The sequence below is a fragment of the Oncorhynchus kisutch genome, unplaced genomic scaffold (assembly GCF_002021735.2).
Source record: "Oncorhynchus kisutch isolate 150728-3 unplaced genomic scaffold, Okis_V2 Okis03b-Okis08b_hom, whole genome shotgun sequence".
NCBI classification, from domain to species: domain Eukaryota; kingdom Metazoa; phylum Chordata; class Actinopteri; order Salmoniformes; family Salmonidae; genus Oncorhynchus; species Oncorhynchus kisutch.
Window position 1 is genome coordinate 7,966,586 of NW_022261980.1, and position 25,631 is coordinate 7,992,216.

The window sequence follows — 25,631 nt, forward strand, 5'->3', positions numbered from 1 at the left end:
CTCCTTGGTCTTCGTGGTGCCACTTGCTTGGTGGTGCCCCTATGCTTCGTGGTGTTGCAGACTCTGGGGCCTTTCAGAACAGGTGTATATATACTGAGATCATGTGACACTTGCACACAGGTGGACTTTATTTAACTAATTATGTGACCTCATGAAGGTAATTGGTTGCACCAGATCTTATATATGGGGTTCATATCAAAGGGGGTGAATACATATGTACGCACCACTTTTCATTTTTTTTAAATGTTTTGAAACAAGTCATTTTTTTTCATTCCACGTCACCAATTTTGGACTATTTTGTTTATGTCCATTACATGAAATACAAATAAAAGCCATTTAAATTACAAGTTGTGGAACAAAATAATGCAACAAAACAGGAACAACGCCAAGGGGGATGAATACTTTTGGAAGGCACCGTACTTTGAGCAGAACTGGAGGATAAACCATATCCTTAAGGTGAGCTCATGACATTATAATGCTCCATCAATCAATTGGATTTTATAAAGCCATTTTACATCAGCAGCTGTCACAAAGTGCTTTACAGATACTCAGCCTAAACCCTAAAGAGCAAGCAATACAGAGGCAGAAGCCCATTGGCTAGGAAAAACTTCCTAGAAGGCAGGAACCTCGACAGAAACCTAGAGAGGAACCAGGCTCAGGGGGGTGGCCAGTTGTCTTGTATATGGAGTGGACAACTGGACAGAACATGCATTTATTCACATTTCAAATGCTGCAGTCTCTGAGATTTGCAATGGATTCAACCATGATATTGCCTTCCTATAGAAAACCTCATAACATCACTTCTGACATTTTTTATTTGACCTTTATTTAACTAGGCAAGTCAGTTAAGAACAAATTCTTATTTTCAATGCTAGTACTAGTCCAACGCTCTAACCACTAGGCTACCCCGCCGCCCCATTTGGTGTCACAATTTGTGTCACAATTAATTTAGTGTCACAATTCAAAATAATAATTTTACCTTCAGGTGTGGGCTACTGAGTGGCGCAATGGTCTAAGGCACTGCATCTCAGTGTTAGAGGTCTCACTACAGACCCTGGTTCAAATCCAGGATGCATCACATCCAGCCTTGATTGGGAGTCCCATAGGGTGGCGCACAATTGGCCCCGGGTTTGGCTGGGGTAAGCCATCATTGTAAATAAGAATTTGTTCTAAACTGACTTGCCTGGGTAAATAAAGGTTAAATCAAATCTGAGCAACAATACTAATGAAGCCTGATTATGAACCTGAATTCTGGGAATGTCAGGTGGATATTTATTTCATTGCTATCCTCATTCAAGTCTGAGAGGCATGCATCATCACTAAAAGATTCTATTAAGTCTGTCTTAGCCTCAGAAAGCACAGCGTACGATCCTCCTGTGAAGCTGAGCTTACAAGAGGTATTTAAATTGTGTTTCACACTGCAAAAAAAATACAAAAATTAAGCAGAAAGCATGTCTGTTGTAGTGTGACAAAGTATACATCTTCCAGTATTTTTGCATTAAGGGAAAGGGGGATACCAGTCAGTTGTACAACTGAATGCATTCAACTAAAATGTGTCTTCTGCATTTAAACCAACTCCTCTGGATCAGAGAGGCACCCGGGGAAGAGTGGATTAACTGCCTTGCTCAAGGGCAGAACGACAGATTTTTACCTCGTCAGCTCTGGGATTTGATCCAGCAACCTTTCGGTTACTGGCACAACGCTCCTACCCGACACAGTCATGTCCTACAAAATAATATTCACACATAATGTGAGGTGAAAATTTCATCAGCACAGACCAATGACTGGAAAGGATGTATTATGTATTGAAAGAGACCCTTCGTCTTGTTTTACTTGAGGGAAATTAAAGATAAAGGATTTCTTTCAATACATCATACACCCTTTCCGGTCATAGGTCTGTGCTGAGGAGATCTTAACCTCACATTATGTGTGAATGTTATTTTCAAGGACACGACTGTGTCTGAATAAAAAACATACTGAAATAATTATACTTCGTCACACCAAAACAACAAGTAGAGCAAGAAGTACAAATGTACAAACAAGTAGAAGGAAGAGTGCAAGCTAACCTTGTGACTGCCAACTCTCAAGTGATGGTTTTCCTGCATTAGATAAGGTAGGCTATAGCATGTAAATAGGTCATTTCAGCAAAGAAAAATCCATACTGAGTCATACATACAGCTTCACTCTGACAAAGAAACAAAAACAAAAGAAAGACAGTCAATGTAGGCTTGCTGGTGCATGTCAGATGCCAATTCATTTACTGTTTGTACGGGTGCAACATTTTCACCTGACTTTAAAGTCAAGTAACAAAGCTAAAACATGAAACCATCGTCATACATTTTACCATACACTCATTTTCCTATTGGTAACCTTGATTCTTTAGTTTATGCCATATTCACTCAGACAAAGAGATAACAGGTGCAAGTTCTGTATTGGTGCAAACACTTCTCATGTAAATCTGGACCATGTTTCCAGACATGCTCATTAGTTACCTTTTACACTGGTTTTCTGCCTTTCTTTCCGGTTGGTGCCAGTGCAGCGATCCAAACAATGTTATCAGAGCATTTTGGAGCAAGAGACTAACACTGTAGCAAGCCAATATATGAGAGCACATTCAACCAATCACATTTTAGGAAAAATGTGGGAGCAAATGCCGTCGTATTTTTTTTAGCAGGCATGAAGATAAATCAATTAGTCAACCCAGGCCTAGATCCTGCCTAGGTCCACACAAACCCACACACACACACACTTGGAGGCCCCAGGCAGGGGCCAGGCACCCCTCTCCTCACATTTTGTATGGAATGTATAGTAAAGACATCATTTAACTGTCAAATGCATTACCTTTTAATGTGCCATGAACACAACCATGATGTTTTCATCTGATTGTCAAACAAATTCATTTTAAAAACTAGGTTACCTTCGCATGTTCATCCAAAATCATTCCAGCATCTGAGGAGTGCACTGTGCACCCACTAACTTTCCTTCAATTCGCAAGTGGCTGAAACTAGGGTTCTATTTGGCGCCGCTAGCTAGGGTTCCATTTGGCGCTCCTAGCTAGGGTTCTATATGGCGCTGCTAACTAGGGTTCTATATGTCGCTGCTAGCTAGGGTTCCATATGACGCTGCTAGCTAGGGTTCCATATGGCGCTGTTAGCTAGGGTTCCATATGACGCTACTAGCTAGGGTTCCATATGACGCTGCTACTTAGGGTTCCATATGGCGCTGCCAACTAGGGTTCTATATGGCGCTGCCAGCTAGGGTTCTATATGGCGCTGCCAACTAGGGTTCTATATGGCGCTGCCAGCTAGGGTTCTATATGGCGTTGCCAACTAGGGTTCTATATGGCGTTGCCAACTAGGGTTCTATATGGCGTTGCCAACTAGGGTTCTATATGGTGTTGCAAACTAGGGTTCTATATGGCATTGCCAACTAGGGTTCTATATGGCGTTGCCAACTAGGGTTCTATATGGTGCTGCCAGCTAGGGTTCTATTTGGTGCTGCCAACTAGGGTTCTATATGGCATTGCCAACTAGGGTTCTATATGGCGCTGCTAGCTAGGGTTCTATTTGGCACTGCTATCTAGGGTTCTATATAAGAGGCATGCATCATCACTACAAGAGACTATTGTCTGTCTAAGCCTCAGAAAGCGCAGCGCGTACGCTGTGAAGCTGATGGAGCTGACAAGAGGTATTTTTCACACTGCAAAATCACAAATAAAGCAGAAAGCATGTCTGTTGTAGTGTGACATCTTTCAGTATGTTTGCATTAAGATGGAGACACTGTCATGTCTTAGAAAATAACAAATAACATATTTTATGGACACAAACCTATGACCGGAAAGTGTGTATGATGTATTGAAATAGATCCTTTATCTAAGTTTACTTAGGAACCAAACGCGTCTCTGACGCTTGTCTCTGAGTCTCAGATAGATTGTAAGCAGTGATGGAGGTTTTGTTTATTGATCTGTGATTGAAACATTCTAAGTACCATCCACATACAACCCTCTCATATCTAGGCTATTTGGGTAGATGGTAGATTGAAACATTCTAAGTACCATCCACATACAACCCTCTCATATCCAGGCTATCTGGGTAGATGGTAGATTGAAAGTGGATACATCATTGGTGGAACTGCTCAATTTGAAAGCATCAAGCAACATGGAACAAAGAGACCATGGGACAATTAGAATGCACTCATAAATCACTGCATATATCCGGTACATATTCCCTTAGGTCCTTATTGGGGTGTAGTTGTGTTATGGATTCAAGGGCCATCAGTGGCACAAATGAATTGAGTGGAATTGTAGAATAGGGAGTTAGAGACGGGAAAGAGACAGATAAAGTAGTTTGAAGGGGATGAGGAGAGAAGAGCGAGAGAGAGAATAAAAGAGAGAAAGACAGGATGGAGACGGAGAGAGAGGCAGAAAGAGAACAACAGATAATTCTCACTATGTTTGCATTCTCTTTTCCTTTGGGAACATTGCATTAAGCCTGATTGAATGATGCATTGTATGGTTTTCTATATACTATCATTTGCATTATCATTACAAAGTGTGAGAGAGAAACAGGGAGAAACTTAGACAGAATGATGAGGTCATCAGTGTGGGACAATAGAATTAGAACTCACTCGAGGAAGCGGGTGATATACTGGCGGCTGCAGCGCGACCAGCTGGGGGTGGAGGTGCCATACAGGAGCTGTGGAGACATGATGAAAGGTCTTTTCCCAATCGGCTCACAGTCATTGCCGTTCCCATCATGCTGAATCCCAAAGCTGCGGCATAGAAGCACATCCCACAGAGAGAAGGGAGAGTGAGTGGACCCTGCATGGACAATTTGACATGTATACAGATATATAGGAATATATAGACACACACACACAGAGACAACACAGTGAGTGGACAACTATACAATATAATATCCATTCTCAAATATACAGTATACACCGACTGGACAAAACATTAGGAACACCTAACTAATGGATTGAAGTGGATTTAACAGGTGATATCAATAAGGGATCCTGGATTCACCAGGTCAATCCGTCATGGAAAGAACAGGCATTCCTAATATTTTGTCCACTCAATATATACACACACAGCTGATGCAGAGTGTATATTGAGAGGCCACTGCCTAGGCAGGCTGCCTAGACACACACTTTAATAAGCACACGTATGAACGTACACATTCACACAGTAGAGAGAGACCAAAGAGACAGACATGTACTGTATTCACATCAAATGCTGCCAGAACCTGCCTTGGAAAGCTCACAAAATCCTTTGACAAACATGTCTGGCAGCAGTCTTGGTGTCTTTGTAGTGGGTAGCATAGCCCGCTAAGCTAACGCGACACGTTGCTTTCATCAGTCGCCGGACTTCCAGATCTCACACAAGCGTTAACCGACCCAGTCCCATTTACCCCCTATGGCCACTGAGCGGAGTATTTAGAAACCAATCTGAATCACACTAGGGGGCTTAGCAATATATGGCACCACCAACCAATATCACAGCTTCACTCTGTGATGGTCTAAAGACTCCAAGGCGAGGGCTGAAGCCTCAAAGACGAGGCAAACTCACTTTTAATTGTATTTACATACCCTGTTGTTGCATGTAGTAAAGGGCCCCTTTCCAACAAATGCCTAAGTCAGTACTGGTTCAGTTAGAGCTCTTTAAAAAAGAAAGCAGGACACGTATAGAGACATGCTATACATTGACTGGAGTTGACCTCAACTACTATCAAACTCTATTAGGTTTTGCATTCATACACAGCATTGATAAGGTCCACTCCCTTTGAATTAAGGCTTTGACATTGACACTGATGAAACCTGACGGGGTGAGACGTTTGTCCCTAATGGAATAAACAGACGTATCTTCAATCACCTTCATCCAAAAAGAGTGGACCTTCATTTTCTTATTGGGCATTTGGATCTACGCACCACATAGCGAATTCATTTAACTTGTGTGCTGCACGACTTGTTTTCTGACTTAACTAACTTGCATCACAGTATTCCAATTCTACACTATACTTCTATTTTTTATACTATTTACTTTTTAACTATAACCATAAAACACTTGCATAACTTAACATTAGTTTGAATGAGTACCGGTAGATGTTAAAAGTGGTCCTGCTCCTTGGCCAATCAAGCTACAAGACCAACTTAATTAACATATATGTTCAAGCTATCTTAACATCAAATTATTTCAAACCTTTATCAACTATAATTATATAAAATGTGCATACAGTCATGGCCAAAAGTTGAGAATGACAGAAATATACATTTTCACAAAGTCTACTGCCTCAGTTTGTATGATGGCAATGTGCATATACTCCAGAATGTTATGAAGAGTCATCAGATGAATTGCAATTAATTGCAAAGTCCCTCTTTGCCATGCAAATGAACTGAATCCCCCCCAAAATAATCCACTGCATTTCAGCCCTGCCACAAAAGGGCCAGCTGACATGTCAGTGATTCGCTCGTTAACACAGGTGTGAGTGTTGACCAGGACAAGGCTGGAGATCACGCTGTCATGCTGATTGAGTTCGAATAACAGACTGGAAGCTTCAAAAGGAGGGTGGTGCTTGGAATCATTGTCCTCTAGTTTAAACTGACAGATTATTAAATGTTTTCTATTATGCTAACTAGATTTCAGCAGGGGGAGAGGACAGCGACCTTATGGGGTTTAAATCATTCAAGCTAGAGACACCAAACCAACTTTCTTATGTTCAGGCTATCCTAACTTCAAATTCTTTAAAATGTTCATCAACTATATAAATGTGCATTAATTAGCATAAAATAACCTACTGATAGTAACTCTTTAACCATTCAAGCTAGAGACATCAAACCAACTGTTACATGATGAGGCTATCCTATCAATCAATCCTTCACAAGCACAACACATATATATATTCTCTACCTCTACCTCTCTCTCTCTCTCTCTCTCTCTCTCTCTCTCTCTCTCTCTCTCTCTCTCTCTCTCTCTCTCTCTCTCAAATTGTATTCGTTTTAACACCCTCACTTTGCAATGTGTTAGCTCTCCTGGATAATTTTGCTATTAAAGACCACAATATAGATTTGTTTGTGTTCTTGAGTGTACTGCCATTGCATTTGTGTGTGGCTGTATATGCTTTTAATTGTCAAAATACTTATTTGAGAGGGGGATCATTTCATAGACATATTCTGTTATTATTCACAAATGTCATTGTGCCCACATCAACAATATGTTTGTGTCAATGCATTGGTGTTTGGCTGTATGTGTTTTTGATTGTCTAATTAGTTTAATTCCAAAGTCATAGTGTCTGCCTCAACAACAACAGACCCTATTTCCAAAGCCATAGTGTCTGCCTCAACAACAACAGACCCTATTTCCAAAGCCATAGTGTCTGCCTCAACAACAACAGACCCTATTTCCAAAGCCATAGTGTCTGCCTCAACAACAACAGACCATATTTCCAAAGCCATAGTGTCTGCCTCAACAACAACAGACCCTATTTCCAAAGCCATAGTGTCTGCCTCAACAACAACAGACCATGTTTCCAAAGCCATAGTGTCTGCCTCAACAACAACAGACCATGTTTCCAAAGCCATAGTGTCTGCCTCAACAACAACAGACCATGTTTCCAAAGCCATAGTGTCTGCCTCAACAACAACAGACCATATTTCCAAAGCCATAGTGTCTGCCTCAACAACAACAGACCCTATTTCCAAAGCCATAGTGTCTGCCTCAACAACAACAGACCCTATTTCCAAAGCCATAGTGTCTGCCTCAACAACAACAGACCATGTTTCCAAAGCCATAGTGTCTGCCTCAACAACAACAGACCATGTTTCCAAAGCCATAGTGTCTGCCTCAACAACAACAGACCATGTTTCCAAAGCCATAGTGTCTGCCTCAACAACAACAGACCATATTTCCAAAGCCATAGTGTCTGCCTCAACAACAACAGACCATAATTCCAAAGCCATAGTGTCTGCCTCAACAACAACAGACCATAATTCCAAAGCCATAGTGTCTGCCTCAACAACAACAGACCATAATTCCAAAGCCATAGTGTCTGCCTCAACAACAACAGACCATAATTCCAAAGCCATAGTGTCTGCCTCAACAACAACAGACCATAATTCCAAAGCCATAGTGTCTGCCTCAACAACAACAGAACACTGAGGACAAAGAACATCATTAATAGGTTCTAAAGGGGTGGAGGGACCAGAGCAATGTCATTCAGGTACGCATTGAATGCTTATCAAATACTTAACATGTTGCATTCCCTCTGCCACACATTATAACTAAGCAACACAAGGGTGGGATGGGCGGTACATAAATCCAACACCTGCCTGTTATTATTATTTAATTAGGATATATTCTCCATGGGTGTTTGTGTACAATGTATCCTAATTGAAGGTGTCTGGGAACAATGCATTGTCATTACTGAGGGTATTTGGGGACAATGTATTTGTATAGCTGTGTTTGTCAGCAGGGTATTTATAAGGCTAGACCTAATACATGAAAGAACCACCTATTTTTGTTCATCACATCACACAATGGAGATGAGACACCATGCTGATTACTCTACGGCTGCGTTTAGACAGGCAGCCCAAATCTGATATTTTTTTCACTAATTGGACATTTGACCAATCAGATCAGCTCTGACAAAGATCTGATGTAAATAGATCTGATGTGATTGGTCAAAGACCAACTAGTGGGAAAAATATCAGAATTGGGCTGCCTGTGCGACGCCTGTGTAACACTAATCAATTTGGACCATTTCTGTTGCAGCAAGTTGCAAGCTGTGACATCTCTAGCGACCTTGCTGATACACAAAGGCAAAGCAATTCAAACAGAACATGCAATCCTTTCATACATCACATAATTTTTCATAAATGATTTGTTTATCCAAATGTTTGGTAATTGTAACAGCATTGATATAGACAAAATTCTGGCTGTAAAATGTAGCTAGCCAAAATGTTGCCTATTTACCAACCATGTTTAACAACAGCTAGCTGGCTAACCAAGATAGTGATGAGCTAAGCTAGCTAGTGCAGTTCTTGTTGTACAATTTCAGTTGAAACTTGACAGGGAAAAGTCTGAGTTCACTTATAAAATGACATTTATTAGGCCTCCTGAGTGGCGCAGCGGTCTAAGGCACTGCATTGTGGTGCTTGAGGCGTCATTACAGACCCAGGTTCGATCCAGGGCTGTATCACAGCCGGCCATGACTGGGAGACCCATGAGGCGGCGCACAATTGGACTAGCATCGTCCTGGTTAGGGGAGGGTTTGGCCGGCCGGGATGTCTTTGTCCCATTGCGCTCTAGCGACTCTGTGGCGGGCTGGGCGCCTGCAAGCTGACTTCGGGTTGCCAGGTGTACAGTGTTTCCTCTGACACATTGGTGCGGCTGGCTTCCGGGTTAAGCAAGCATTGTGTAAAGAAGCAGTGCAGCTTAGAAGGGTTGTGTTTCGGAGGACGCATGGCTCTCGACCTTCGCCGCTCCCGAATCTGTACTACCTTTATTTATTTATTTAACTAGGCAAGTCAGTTAAGAACAAATTCTTATTTTCAATGACAGCCTAGGAACAGTGGGTTAACTGCCTGTTCAGGGGCAGAACGACAGATTTGTACCTTGTCAGCTCGGGGGTTTGAACATGAAACCTTCCGGTTACTAGTCCAACGCTCTAACCACTAGGCTACCCTGCCGCCCCAAATAGGATATCACGAAAAAGGGGTAAAAGTTAAAAAATGAATACAAAATAAACATGACAACTGGAACGGAACGATATGAGGAGTCATGTAAACTTGTTTGTGCTTACTGACTGTAAATTGTATCCAGTCAGTTTCTATTTCGTGATGATTCAATGCAACTATGTTGCAGGCAGTTTGAGGGTAACAGGTGGACATAAATTGCATCCAGGTTGCTTCGTATGACATCAGCTTTAGTGTGAAGAACTCAATATCTGAGTGAGTTTGGGCATGTGGTTGACTGTACGTGTGAAGAACAATATCTTAGTGTGATGTTGTCAACAAAGAAGATTAAAAGTTGTTGGACAATTGGTAGCAGAGCGACATGAGATATCAGACAGAAGTTTTAAAGCTTTGTTTGGGCCACCTGGGTCTGTTTTTCCTCTTTCCTATCTTCCAAAATAGAGAAGCCATTTTTGGTGTAGACTACTCTTCACTACCCACTGAGCACACCACATCACTTCAACCTGGATAATTGGGTAAAATTTGGTGTGAGACGTTGGATAAATGAGATTCACTCACTCAAAAAATACAGCTAAAATGTTGTTGAATTTCCAATGTGTTATCACTATTCGATCAACAATTTAAAAGCACAACCAAATTACAATGGAAAAGTTGTCACCCAAATGTCTATCCCTGCGCTTCAACCACTTAAAAGGACAGCAAAGCTCAAATGGAAATACAATGTCAGATATGTTATTTATTTATACAACAGATTGCGTTATCAAAACTAAATGCATGCTATTCAATCGATCACTGCCCGCACCTGCTCGCCCGTCCAGCATCACTACTCTGGACGGCCCTGACTTAGAATACGTGGACAACTACAAATACCTGAGTGTCTGGTTAGACTGTAAACTCTCCTTCCAGACTCACATTAAGCATCTCCAATCCAAAATTAAATCTAGAATCGGCTTCCTATATCGCAACAAAGCATCCTTCACTCATGCTGCCAAACATACCCTCGTTAAACTGACCATCCTACCGATCCTCCACTTCGGTGATGTCATCTATAAAATAGCATCCAACACTCTACTGAACAAACTCGATGCAGTCTATCACAGTGCCATCCGTTTTGTCACCAAAGCCTCAGACACTACCCACCATTGCGACTTGTACGCTCTCGTTGGCTGGCTCTCGCTTCATACTCGTCGCCAAACCCATTGGCTACAGGTTATCTACAAATCTCTGCTAGGTAAAGCCCCGCCTTATCTCAGCTAACTGGTCACCATAGCAGCACCCACTCGTGGCACGCGCTCCAGCAGGTATATCTCACTGGTCACCCCCAAAGCCAATTCCTCCCTTGGTCGTCTTTCCTTCCAGTTCTCTGCTGCCCATGACTGAAACGAATTGCAAAAATCTCTGAAGCTGGAGACTCACATCTCCCTCACTAGCTTTAAGCACCAGCTGTCAGAGCAGCTTACAGATCACTGCACCTGTACATAGCCCATCTGTAAACAGCCCATCTACCTACCTCATCCCCATACTGGTATTTATTTATTTATTTTGCTCCTTTGCACCCCAGTATCTTTACCTGCATATTCATCTTCTGCCGATCTACCTTTCCAGTGTTTAATTGCTATATTGTAATTACTTCGCCACCATGGCCTATTTATTTCCTTAACTTACCTCATTTGCACTCACTGTATATAGACTTTTTGTTTTCTTTTGTTCTACTGTATTATTGACTGTATGTTTTGTTTATTCCATGTGTAACTCTGTGTTGTTGTATGTGTCGAATTGCTATGCTTTATCTTGGCCAGGTCGCAGTTGCAAATGAGAACTTGTTCTCAACTAGCCTACCTGGGTAAATAAAGGTGTTCTCAACTAGCCTACCTGGGTAAATAAAGGTGTTCTCAACTAGCCTACCTGGGTAAATAAAGGTGAAATATATATATATATTTTTTATATCTCTGTGCTTCATCTAATAGTAGAACCAAATGACCTGGATTACAGTTGAGATTACATTAAAAAGTATTACATTAAAAAGTGATCAATACTGTTGGAGATTCTGGTCAGATTATTACAGGAACTGTGAAGATTTCCACCTGACCTGCAATGACCTATTCATGCTATCTTGAACATACACACTATATGATAACATAGGTGTCACACTCTGACCATGATTTGCGTTGTTTGTTTCTATGTTTTGTTTGGTCAGGGTGTGATATGAGTGGGCATTCTATGTTGTATGTCTAGTTTGTCTATTTCTATGTGTTTTGGCCTGATATGGTTCTCAATCAGTGGCAGGTGTTTGTCGTTGTCTCTGATTGGGAACCATATTTAGGTAGCCTGTTTTGTATTGTGGTTGGTGGGTTATTGTCTATGTGATGTAAGCACTCATTTTCTATAGCGGTTAGTTAGTTAGTTAGTTAGTTAGTTAGTTAGTTAGTTAGTTAGTTAGTTAGTTAGTTAGTTAGTTAGTTAGTTAGTTAGTTAGTTAGTTAGTTAGTTTAGTGTACTTCGTGTTTTTCCGTCTTAGTTAGTTAGTTATTTAGTTAGTCAGTTCGTTAGTTAGTTTAGTGTACTTCGTGTTTTTCCGTCTTATCATTAAATCATGCATTCACACCACGCTGCGCTTTGGTCTCCTCAATACAACAATCGTGACAATAGGAAGACCTTTCTATAGTTGCAGTAACCTCACAATGTGGCCATGGATGTGTTACTAATTTTAAGGTTGATTGTTACATTAGGTTGTAAAGCAAGGCCATTTTACAGAAGTAATATTGAATTGTGTTTGGTTGACAAGGCATCAAAATATTAACATTTAAAGAAGATGAATCTGCTGCAGGGTTAGTTCCATCTGAGCCACTGGCTTAATCACATTCTTTAACTGAGTTGAAGACGTGAATCCAACATATCATTTGTGAACTTGTTGACAAGTTAATAGGATAGTTATTGTATTTCAAGAGTGATATTGACTCGTGTTTGGTTGTCAACAAAGCCAAATATCAACATTGGAAGGAGATGCATCTTCTGTTTGGATAGTTCCATCTGTGCCAGTGACTTAGTCTGGCTTGAACTCCAGGTTGTCTACAAATGAATAATTGATATGCTGGATTCGAGTCTCTATCTTGACTGAAAATCTAAGTTAAAGAATAGGACTAAATCAAACCAAACTTGAAAAAATTTGAACTGATTTAGCTTTTTTAATTTTTAAAACTTGGATAGCCAGGCTAAGTCCGTTGCAAAGATGGAACTAAACAAGCGGACAATGAAACCCCTTCAAATGTTGATATTTGGTTGCGTTAACAACCAAACAACTCAATATCACAAAATATTATTCCATTTTATACCAACCAGAGCGTGTAATCCTAGTCCTATGTATTGTCGATGTTTAGTTGAATTCTGGGTTCAATTGAAAAAAATAGCTGTTGATGACTTTGCAAATGATATTTTGGTCTCAATAGAATCATTGAAGATATGAGTGGTAAAGTATGGTCACATTTAATTTACACTGTTAAACCTACTCTATGGAATTAGTTCGATAGCAACAGTAAATCTATTTAGTTTTTAAGTGGAGATCTCAACAATCATTCCCAGGATAGCACATTGGTAATAGTCAGTGACAATTATCCTAGCTAAACTGGGCTTGGTTAAAACCCTGGATTAGAATCCAAAGGGTAGCTTGTAGATAGATCAATTCTCCAGTAGGAGGTGCTACACAGCCTATTGTTTTTTTTCTTCTGATAGCGGAAATAAAATTGAAGAGCTGACGTTGTTTTAGAAAAGGTACACATTCAATATATTTATGTTTGAATATGTTGAAATTAGGTAACCATGATAACATAGTCCTGTGGTTGAAATTTCAACCTCTATACAAATTGGCGTCGATTACCTTTTGCACACCCAATATATTTTTCACGTAGATTCCACATCACAATAAGTTGACAAATTACGTTGAAACAACGTTGATTCAGCCAGTTTGTGCCCAGTGGGTACTCATCACTGGAAACAACGTTGATTCAGCCAGTTTGTGCCCAGTGGGTACTCATCACTGGAAACAACGTTGATTCAACCAGTTTGTGCCCAGTGGGTACTCATCACTGGAAACAACGTTGATTCAGCCAGTTTGTGCCCAGTGGGTACTCATCACTGGAAACAACGTTGATTCAACCAGTTTGTGCCCAGTGGGTACTCATCACTGGAAACAACGTTGATTCAGCCAGTTTGTGCCCAGTGGGTACTCATCACTGGAAACAACGTTGATTCAACCAGTTTGTGCCCAGTGGGTACTCATCACTGGAAACAACAGGTATTCAATGACGTGTAACACATCACAAACTTTTACAGATGCACAATCTGTCAGGCTATATCACCGCCTGGTACGGCAACCGCACCGCCCTCAACCGCAAGGCTCTCCAGAGGGTAGTGCGGTCTGCAAAACGCATCACCGGGGGCAAACTACCTGCCCTCCAGGACACCTAGAGCATCCGATGTCACAGGCAGGCCGAAAAGATCATCAAGAACAACAACCACCTGAGCCACTGCCTGTTCACCACACTATCATCCAGAAGGCGAGGTCAGTACAGGTGCATCAAATCTGGGGCCGAGAGACTGAAAAACAGCTTCTATTTCAAGGCCATCAGACTGTTAAACAGCCACCACTAACATAGAGAGGCTGCTGCCAACATACAGACTCAAATCACTGGCCTCTTTAATAAATGGATTTAACAAAAGGTATCACTATTCACTTTAAATAATGCCACTTTAATAATGTTTACATATCCTACATTACTCCTCTCATATATACTGTATTTCATAGCATCCATTTCAACTTGCCTATGCCGCACGGCCATCACTCATACATTTATATATATTTACACATTCGTATCCCATCCCCTTAGATTTGTGTGTATTAGGTAGTTGTTGTGAATTTGTTAGATTACTTGTTAGATATTACTGCATGGTCAGAACTAGAAGCACAAGCATTTCGCTACACTCGAATTAACATCTGCTAACCATGTGTATGTGACAAACAAAATTGGATTTGATTTGAGTGGATAGAATGTGTTCGCGGGTTGAACAAAAACATGAAATATGCAGTGGGGAAGAAATAGTGTAGTTTAAATTAGATGTTCTGTGTCTGTTTAGCTAGTAAGTTGATGATTTAGTGAATCCCTGGGCACATTGACAGGATTTTATTTTTTGCAATAGCAGAATTTAAATATCGTATATAGATAATGTTATGCATTTAAATGCATTAAAACATCGAAGTGCTGGTAAACAGAGGGCAGAGAATATTCCATGTGCAAATCCAATACCCACTCTGATGCACTATTCATAAATGAATTGGGTGTTTTGTTCTGTAAACTAATCTATTCCTAGAAAATTTACTAACAATATGTGAGTATATTTAATTAATAATTAAAATACTGTCGCAGTAAGGACCATTTTGTGCCACTGCAAATAATTTCATGAAGAATAAACTAAGCAGATAATTAATTAATTGTCAAATCTCGACATCAAGCCATTCAAATATGACATTAATTGTCTTCTTGATTGATAGTCCCAGACACTCAACACACACAGTGCCTTCAGAAAGTATACAAACCCCTTGACTTATTCCACATTTTGTTGTGTTACAGCCGGAGTTAAAAAAGGACTAAATATATTTTTCCTCACCCCGTCTACACACAACACCCCATAATTACAAAGTGAAAAAACATGTTTTTAGACATTTTTGCACATTTATTGAAAATAAAATACAGAAATAACAAATTAACATAAGTATTCACACCGCTTTGCTATGACACTCCAAACGTAGCTTCCTTTGAACATCCTTGAGATGTCACTACAACTTGATTGGAGTCCACCTGTGGCCACCAATAGTTTGGACTTGATTTAGTGCACGTCAGAGCAGAATCTATACCATGAATTCCAAGGAACTGTCCGTAGATCTCAGAGAGAGAACTGTGATGAGACATACAGTGAGCTCCAAAAGTATTGGGACAGTGACAAACGTGTTGTTGTTTAGGCTCTGTACTCTAGCACTTTGGATTTGAAATGATATAATGTCTATGAGGTCAACCCCCCCAAGACATTCTAACCTCTCAACATTTCAATTACAACCTGGGAGGTTGGCATTTTTGGGAGGGTATGATATTTGTGCTAACCTTCCAGGTTTTAATTGAAATGTTGAGAGGTTAAAATGTCTTGGGGGTTTGACCTCATAGTCATCGTATAATTTTAAATCAAAGTGCTGGAGTAGAGAGTCAAAACAACAACACGTGTCACTGTTCCAATACTTTTGGAGCTCACGGTATATCTGGGGAGCAAAACAACGTGTCACTGTTCCAATACGTTTGGAGCTCACGGTATATCTGGGGAGCAAAACAACGTGTCACTGTTCCAATACTTTTGGAGCTCACGGTATATCTGGGGAAGGGTATCAAATATTTTCTAGATTGTTGAAGTTTCCAAGAGCACAATGGTCTCCATCATTGTGTAATTGAAAAAAAAAAAATGGAACTACCCAGACTCTGCATAGAGCTGGCCGTCCAACCAAACTGAGCAACCGGGCAAGAAGGACCTTGGTCAGGGAGGTGACCAAAAACCCAATAACCCAATAACCACTGACAGAACTACAGAGTTCATTGGCTGAGATGGGAGAGCCTGCCAGAAGGACACTAGTCTCTACAGCAATTGATCAATCTGGGCTTTATGGTAGAGTGGACAGACGGAAGCCACTCCTGAGAAAAAGGCACATGTCAGCACGTCTGGAGTTTCCTAAAAGGCACTTGAAAGATTCAGATAAGGCAAAAGATGCTGTGGTCTGATGGAACAAAAATGTAACGATTTGGCCTGAATGCAAAGGGATATATCTGGATAAAACCAGGCACAGCTCATCACCCTTCTAACACCATCCCTTCAGTGAATCATGGCGGTGGTAGCATCATGCTATGGGGATGCTTTTCAGCAGCAGGGACTGGGAGACTGGTCATGATAGAGGGAACAATGATTGAGCCAAATACAGGAACATCCTTGGTAAGATGCTACTTCAGAGTGCAAACGACCTTAGACTGGTGCAAATATTTACATTCCAACAGGACAATGACCCCAAGCATACAGCCAAAGCAACGCTAGAATAGTTTCAGAACAAGAATGGGAATGGGAAAGTCCTTTAGTGGCTCAGCCAAAGCCCAGACTTGAATCCCATTGAAAATCTGTGGAAAAACTTGAAGACGGCTGTTCACCGCCGCTCCCCAAGTAACTTAAGAGTTTGAGAAAATCCCCAAATCCAGTTGTGCAAAGCTGATCCAGACATAGCCTAGACGACTCAAAGCTGATCCAGACATACCCAAGATGACTCAAAGCTGATCCAGACATAGCCTAGACGACTCAAAGCTGAACCAGACATCCCTGAGACGACTCAAAGCTGAACCAGACATCCCTGAGACGACTCAAAGCTGATCCAGACACGTACCCAAGACGACTCAAAGCTGATCCAGACACGTACCCAAGACGACTCAAAGCTGATCCAGACACATACCCAAGACGACTCAAAGCTGAACCAGACACATACCCAAGATGACTCTAAGCTGACCCAGACACATACCCAAGATGACTCTAAGCTGATCCAGACATACCCAAGACGACTCAAAGCTGACCCAGACACATACCCAAGATGACTCAAAGCTGTAATCGCTGCCAAAAGTGCTTCTACAAAGTATTGACTAAGGGATGTGAATACTTAAGCAAACTAGATATTTATGTAATAACAAAAATGTATAAAAACATGTTTTTGCATTGTCAATATGGGCCAGTGTGTAGATGGGTGAGGATTTATATATGGTTTTATCCATTTAAAAATGTGGAATACTTTGTGAAGGCACTGTAACGCTTAACATTCAACCCATAATCGCAGAGAAGATGGCAAATCAAACACATCCAAACAAGTGATGCATCCAAACAAGTGATGCATCCAACCAAGTGATACATCCAACCAAGTGACACATCCAACCACCAACCATGTGACACATTAAACCATGTGACACATCCAACCATGTGACACATCAAACCAAGTGACACATCCAACCAAGTGACACATCCAACCAAGTGATACATCCAACCAAGTGATACATCCAACCAAGTGATACATCCAACCAAGTGACACATCCAACCAAGTGACACAACCAAACCAAGTGACACATCCAACCAAGTGATACATCCAACCAAGTGACACATCCAACCACCAACCATGTGACACATTAAACCATGTGACACATCCAACCAAGTGACACATCCAACCAAGTGACACATCCAACCAAGTGACACATCCAACCATGTGACACATTAAACCATGTGACACATCAAACCATGTGACACATCAAACCATGTGACAAGACCATGGAGAATAAGAGCAGCTGCCCACTGCACTGAAGCTAGGAAACACTGTCACCACCGATAAATCCGCAATAATTGAGAAATTCAATAAGCCTTTTTCTATGGCTGGCCATGCTTTCCACCTGGCTACGCCTACCCCGGCCAACAGCCCTGCACCCCTCACTGCAACTTGCCCAAGCCTCCCCCATTTCTCCTTCACCCAAATCCAGATAGCTGATGTTCTGAAAGAGCTGCAAAATCTGGACCCCTACAAATCAGCAGGGCTAGACAATCTGGACCCTCTCTTCCCGAAATTGTTGCAACCCCTTTTACTAGCCTGTTCAAACTCTCTTTTGTATTGTTTGAGATCCCCAAAGATTGGAAAGCTCCCACGGTCATCCCCCTCTTTAACGGGGGAGACACTCTAGACCCAAACTGCTACAGACCTATATCTATCCTACTCTGCCTTTCTAAGGTCTTCGAAGCCATGTCAACAAACAGATCACCGACCATTTCGAATCCCACCATACCTTCTCCGCTATGCAATCTGGTTTCCAAGCTGGTCATGGGTGCACCTCAGCCACGTTCAAGGTCCTAAACGATATCATAACCACCATCGATAAGAGACAATACTGTGCAGTTGTATTCATCGACCTGGCCAAGAATTTCGACTCGTCAATCACCACATTCTTATCGGCAGACTCTTTGTTTCTCAAATGACTGCCTCGCCTGGTTCACCAACTACTTCTCAGACAGAGTTCAGTGTGTCAAATCGGAGGGCCTGTTGTCCGGACCTCTGGCAGTCTCTATGGGGGTGCCACAGGGTTCCATCCTTGGGCCAACTATTTTCTCTGTATACATCAATGCTGCTGGTGATTCTCTGATCCACCTCCACGCAGACAACACCATTCTGTATACTTCTGGCCCTTCTTTGGACACTGTGTTAACTACTCTCCAGACGAGAATCAATGCCATACAACTCTCCTTCTGTGGCCTCCAACTACTCTTAAATGCAAGCAAAACTAAATGCATGCTCTTCAACCGATCGCTGCCCACACCTACCCACCCGTCCAGCATCACTACTCTGGACAGTTCTGACTTAGAATATGTGGACAACTACAAATACCTAGGTGTTTGGTTAGACTGTAAACTCTCCTTCCAGGCTCATAATAAGCATCTCCAATCCGAAATTTAATCTAGAATCAGCTTCCTATTTCACTCATGCTGCCAAACATACCCTAGTAAAACTGACTATCCTACTGATCCTTGACTTCGGCGATGTCATTTACAAAATAGCCTCCAACACTCTACTCAGCAAATTGGATGCAGTCTATCACAGTGCCATCCGTTTTGTCACCAAAGCCCTATATACTACCCACCACTGCAACCTGTATGCTCTCGTTGGCTGGCCCTCGCTTTATATCAGTGGCCAAACCCACTGGCTCCAGGTCATCTATAAGTCATTGCTAGGTAAAACCCCGCCTTATCTCAGCTCACTGGTCACCATAGCAGCACCCACCTGCAGCACACACTCCAACAGGTATATTTCACTGGTCATCCCCAAAGCCAATTCCTCCTTCGGCCGCCTTTCCTTCCAGTTCTCTGCTGCCAATGACTGGAACGAACTGCAAAAATCACTGAAGCTGGAGACTCATATCTCGCTCACTAGCTTTAAGCACCAGCTGTCAGAGCAGCTCACAGATCACTGTACATGTACATAGCCCACCTGTAAATAGCCCATCAAACTACCTCATCACTATCTTTTTATTTATTTTGCTCCTTTGCACCACAGTACCGCTACTTGCACACTCATCTTCTGCACATCTATCACCCCAGTGTTTAATTTGCCATACTGGAATCATTTTGCCACTATGGCCTATTTATTGCCTCACCTCCCTTATCCTACCTCATTTGCACATGCTGTATATAGACCTTTTCTACTGTATTATTGACTGTATGTTTGTTTATTCCATGTGTAACTGTGTTGTTGTTTGCGTCGCACTGCTTTGCTTTATCTTGGCCAGGTTACAGTTGTAAATGAGAACTTGTTCTCAACTAGCCACCTGGTTAAATAAAGGTGTTCTCAACTAGCCACCTGGTTAAATAAAGGTGTTCTCAACTAGCCTACCTGCTTAAATAAAGGTGTTCTCAACTAGCCTACCTGCTTAAATAAAGGTGTTCTCAACTAGCCTACCTGCTTAAATAAAGGTGTTCTCAACTAGCCTACCTGCTTAAATAAAGGTGTTCTCAACTAGCCTACCTGCTTAAATAAAGGTGTTCTCAACTAGCCTACCTGCTTAAATAAAGGTGTTCTCAACTAGCCTACCTGCTTAAATAAAGGTGTTCTCAACTAGCCTACCTGGTTAAATAAAGGTGTTCTCAACTAGCCTACCTGGTTAAATAAAGGTGTTCTCAACTAGCCTACCTGGTTAAATAAAGGTGTTCTCAACTAGCCTACCTGGTTAAATAAAGGTGTTCTCAACTAGCCTACCTGCTTAAATAAAGGTGTTCCCAACTAGCCTACCTGCTTAAATAAAGGTGTTCTCAACTAGCCTACCTGGTTAAATAAAGGTGTTCTCAACTAGCCTACCTGGTTAAATAAAGGTGTTCTCAACTAGCCTACCTGGTTAAATAAAGGTGTTCTCAACTAGCCTACCTGGTTAAATAAAGGTGTTCTCAACTAGCCTACCTGCTTAAATAAAGGTGTTCTCAACTAGCCTACCTGCTTAAATAAAGGTGTTCTCAACTAGCCTACCTGGTTAAATAAAGGTGTTCTCAACTAGCCTACCTGGTTAAATAAAGGTGTTCTCAACTAGCCTACCTGCTTAAATAAAGGTGTTCTCAACTAGCCTACCTGCTTAAATAAAGGTGTTCTCAACTAGCCTACCTGGTTAAATAAAGGTGTTCTCAACTAGCCTACCTGGTTAAATAAAGGTGTTCTCAACTAGCCTACCTGGTTAAATAAAGGTGTTCTCAACTAGCCTACCTGGTTAAATAAAGGTGTTCTCAACTAGCCTACCTGGTTAAATAAAGTTGTTCTCAACTAGCCTACCTGCTTAAATAAAGGTGTTCTCAACTAGCCTACCTGCTTAAATAAAGGTGTTCTCAACTAGCCTACCTGGTTAAATAAAGGTGTTCTCAACTAGCCTACCTGGTTAAATAAAGGTGTTCTCAACTAGCCTACCTGGTTAAATAAAGGTGTTCTCAACTAGCCTACCTGGTTAAATAAAGGTGTTCTCAACCAGCCTACCTGGTTAAATAAAGGTGAAATAAAGAAAATAAAAAAATATCCAACCATGTGACAGAAATGTATGAGGTGCGGTGTCAGTGTGAGTGTGTGCGTGTATGTGTGTGTGTGTGTCCATGTGCACATGCGATGCACTTACTTGTGCCCGAGCTCGTGGGTGACGGTGAAGGCCAGCGGCAGGCCCGTGTCCTCACTGATGCTGCAGCTGCGGTGGGGCTGACACATTCCTGCCACATGAGACAGGCCCAGGGTCTCACAGGGCTTATTGATGGCCGTACAGATGTCCTTTCTGAGGAGAGTAGGGAGAGGAAAGGGGAGGAGGGAAGGAGAGAAGGAGAGGGGAGGAGGGAGGGAGAGGAAAAGGAAGGAGGGGAGGAGGGAGGGAGAGGAAAAAGGAGGAGGGAAGGAGAGGGGAGGAGGGAGGGAGAGAAGACGAGAGGATGAGGGATGGAGAGGGAAAAGGAGGAAAGAGGGAGAGAAGGAGAGGACAGAGGGAGGGAGAGGAAAAGGGAGGAGGGAGGGAGAGAAGACGAGAGGATGAGGGAAGGAGAGGGAAAAGGAGGAAAGAGGGAGAGAAGGAGAGGACAGAGGGAGAGAAGGACTGAGACATTGTAATAAGGAGCACAACAATGACCTTTAACATCATCACTTCCTATTCTTGACATGTGTTTAATGTTCTCAATCTATCAAGACCATGACCGGTGGGATGAGTCTCTGTGGAAAAGCTACTTAAATTAAAACAATTGGAGAAAAGTACAACTCAGGAGCTCCAACTACCTTCTGAAAAAGGTCCAGGGAATGTCACCAAATCTCTGGAAATATCCTTGTTGTTGTGGCGCTGCTCAAATTCAAGTTCTGGTGGAGCCTCTAATTGCACTCGTTTGTCAAACAAAAGAGTCGTAGTTTAATGAGTGGCTTTGAGTGGAAAGCGGTCTCATCAAAGAGATGGCGCGAGGGAGGAAAAAAAGGTCTATTCAATTAAGAAGGGAAAATACAATTAGTTTCTGGTGGTAAACTACAGCGAATAACAGTCAGGCCATCAATGGGAGGAGAAGGTAGGCAAAGGATCTCAAGGCTGTTTTGTTCCAGTATGGTGTTCTACATGTAATGGCTCATATTCATTCCATTCATCGTGTTAAAAGGACTGTCCTCCATGACTGAATGGTGAGGAGAAATACATTTTGGGTGTTTCGAGATAAATAAAATAGGACAAATGCTTGCGAGGAGGACCACTTCCTTCAGCTTCGAGGACGGCACCGAAAGGTACTACTATTCAGAAAGCACAAGTAAGGAGAGGAAAGTATACTGAACAAAAAATATAAACGCAACCCCGTGTTGGCCCCGTGTTTCATGAGCTGAAATAAAATATCTCAAATGTTCCATGTACACAAAAATCTTATTTATCTAAAATGATTGGGCACGATTTTGTCAATGAGAATTTCTCCTTTGCCAAGATAATCTATCCACCTGACAGGTGTGGCGTATCAAGAAGATGATTAAACAGCATGCCCATTACACAGGTGCACCTTGTGCTGGGGACAATAAAAACCCACTAAACTATGCAGTTTTGTCACACAACAAAATGCCACAGATGTCAATTGACTGATTTTCTTATATGAACTGTAACTCAGTGAAATTTTTGAAATAGTTGCATATTGTCTTTATATTTTTGCTCAGTATACATCCTCTCCCCAATAGACCGCAAATGGAATTCAGCCTTGATGGGAGTGGATTACCTGGTGAGAAGGACGGCCACGTCGTGATGGACCGCGTGTTCTTCTCCCTTCACGTTAAGCCGTTTCTGCCACTTACAGAAGCTGCTCAGGCTGTTGTCAGCGTGGTGGGTGATCTTCAGGTCTTCCTGCCAACCACAGGGATGTCATCGTTACGTTAGACAATGAAACATCAGATACCTTCATGAATAGGGGTGAGGTTTTCCAAAGCTGTGTTGCTTATGGCATCTGATGTCATAATGACATCATTTCCTGGTTGTGAACTGCTTCTCTGGTTGAGAGACCTTTATCTGGTCCCTGTAGAGCAGTAGTCAAGTAAACACAGGTTACACACCTTTTGTGGGAAAAAGCATTGAAAGTATAGGAAGCATTACAACCAGAGAGTTTTCCCACCAATTTTGTTTTACCCCTACATCACTGCTTTAGAGGCATTTAAAAGAAGTTGCTGTGTCTACTAGACAGCCATTCTAGAAAGTAATACAATTGGTCATATTATCATAGCTTTGAGCTATTAGCTCTTGATGAAGAGTTAGATTCACCTTCAGGAGTCAAAACTGCATTCAAGGTTCAAATGTGCACTTTCAAGCATGATTATGACAACCCATTAAGAACCATATTATGGCCAACCACAGACTTTACTCTGCAGGGATGTAAACATCGACAGTCTAGTAGTCTACGTTGTGTGTCAACGTATAGACACTACAGTGTCAGTGGAATATTGGAAAAAAGGAAAAACCTGTTCTCTTTTAATAAGTTCAATTTTCTTTTTTTTTTATAGCAGAAGTCAGTGCAAACGAACGTGTTTCGGCGACAGGCTTAGACAACTTTAGACAAAGGCTTTGCCTAAATGCCTCTGTTTGCTCTGACCTCTGACCTGCTAAATAAATACATTACAAATGAAAAGAAAACAGGTTATTCCTTTTTTCAAATGTATGCCTTTTGAAATCGGCACCCAAATACTTTTTTCTACTACAAACTTTTGAGTTGATCAGGCCAATTCCTCTTTCAAAATATAGACATGAAACAGAGACCTCTAGAGCAGTTCCAGACGATTTGGTTAGGGAATGGTTAGGAAACTGACCCTACATGCCCTTTCTCAGACTACATCATTCCCATTAGCCAGTAACCACGACTTCAGAGAGATTTGTTTCAGCACATTACACTTCCTAACACATTGTGGGAAGGGTGTAGGGGCCTATACTTCCTACACTGGGAGCCAGTGGTGTTCTGATGTAAAATGCTGTTTGAAGGATGTAACTGAAGAACTGGCTGTGATGATGACAAGGCTGAAGGATGTAACTGAGGCCTTGGCTATGATGATGACGACAAGGCTGGAGGGGGAAGAGGATAGAGACAGTAGTCAGACGGGGCTAGCGCTATCCATCTCTCACTCTCTCGCTCTCGCTTTCCTTCTCTCACTAATGAGCTTCTCTGTTATCACCCCTCCACCAACAAAGTAAATCTCTAGAATGTTGCAGTGCAATAGACAATCCTTTCCCCCAAGACTAGGATATTATGGCACAACATTACAAAGATAGACAGTGAAATAGACACTGCTTCACAGTTGAATAAACAGAAAGGCAGGTAGCTATGTACTGGCTCTCGCTCTCTATTTCTCCATTTCTCCATTTCTCTCTCCCCGTCTCAATCTGTCTCATACGGAGTCGGTCATCGCCTGCAGTCAGAACTTCCTCAGATCATTACACAAACTAATCATATTATTTGATCGTTTACGGAAAATGACATTGGAACTAGTTTAGACCAATTACCAAGAGCATAACTGCTTCGTTTCAAGCGACAATGCATGATCATACACTAGTTTTAACAAGAGTGGAGTCTCGACGCCATCAAAAGAAATGTAACTTTGCGACATCTTTACAATGTGCGTCACATATTCCATTTCCTCGTATGACACTGGGACTCAAGCCACTTGAATCTGTTATTGCAGCCTACTGGTGTTAGGATTTGTGATCAATTCATAATTAGCTATTTTTGTGTTACCTTTTTTGTTGTTGTGTTTTATATGGATAAAATCTAATTAAAATATATTGTTGTGGTCAGTCTGACAGTTTTGTTTTAGGGTACGATTAATGGTCATTGTCATTAAGATCTGGCAGTCATTTTATGCCACAAATGAACCCTTTATAAGTCTTTCAACACTGATTCAGTAAATCTGTCTTTAAAACGGAGCTCTAATGACAGTGGTTTACTAATGGTGTTTTGTAACGTGCAGGCCTGAGCTGTGGTTCTCTTACCTCTTCCTTCTCCAGCAGGATCAGACCAACCACTACGATGTTGTAATGGTGTTTTGTAATGTGCAGGCCTGAGCTGTGGTTCTCTTACCTCTTCCTTCTCCAGCAGGATCAGACGAACCACTACGATGTTGATAGGGTTTCCAATGCTGGCATCATGAAACAACCCCGACACCTGAAACAGAATGGACATGATTTAGACTCAGTGGGTTGGGCCAAAAACCTGTCCTTCTCAACAAATAGGCAATCCAGTACCATTATGTTGTATTGTCTTTCATTGAGACCACGTGTGGTATACAGTTCATATGAGGTATATCACAATAATTATAAATAAAGGACTGTCTTGTC

At 41.7% G+C, this 25,631-nt stretch overlaps 1 protein-coding gene across 1 annotated transcript in view; it reads right to left on the reverse strand.

Moving 5' to 3' along the window:
- The window catches only part of adamts7 (a disintegrin-like and metallopeptidase (reprolysin type) with thrombospondin type 1 motif, 7), a 175,357-nt gene that overhangs the window by 123,150 nt on the left and 26,576 nt on the right, over positions 1-25,631 (reverse strand). Inside the window, exons 5-8 of the mRNA XM_031812698.1 lie at positions 25,375-25,458; positions 23,035-23,159; positions 21,438-21,587; positions 4,627-4,770 (exon numbers count right to left, since the gene is read on the reverse strand). Coding sequence (XP_031668558.1) covers positions 4,627-4,770; positions 21,438-21,587; positions 23,035-23,159; positions 25,375-25,458 — 503 coding nt within the window. The remainder of the gene's footprint in view (positions 1-4,626; positions 4,771-21,437; positions 21,588-23,034; positions 23,160-25,374; positions 25,459-25,631) is intronic.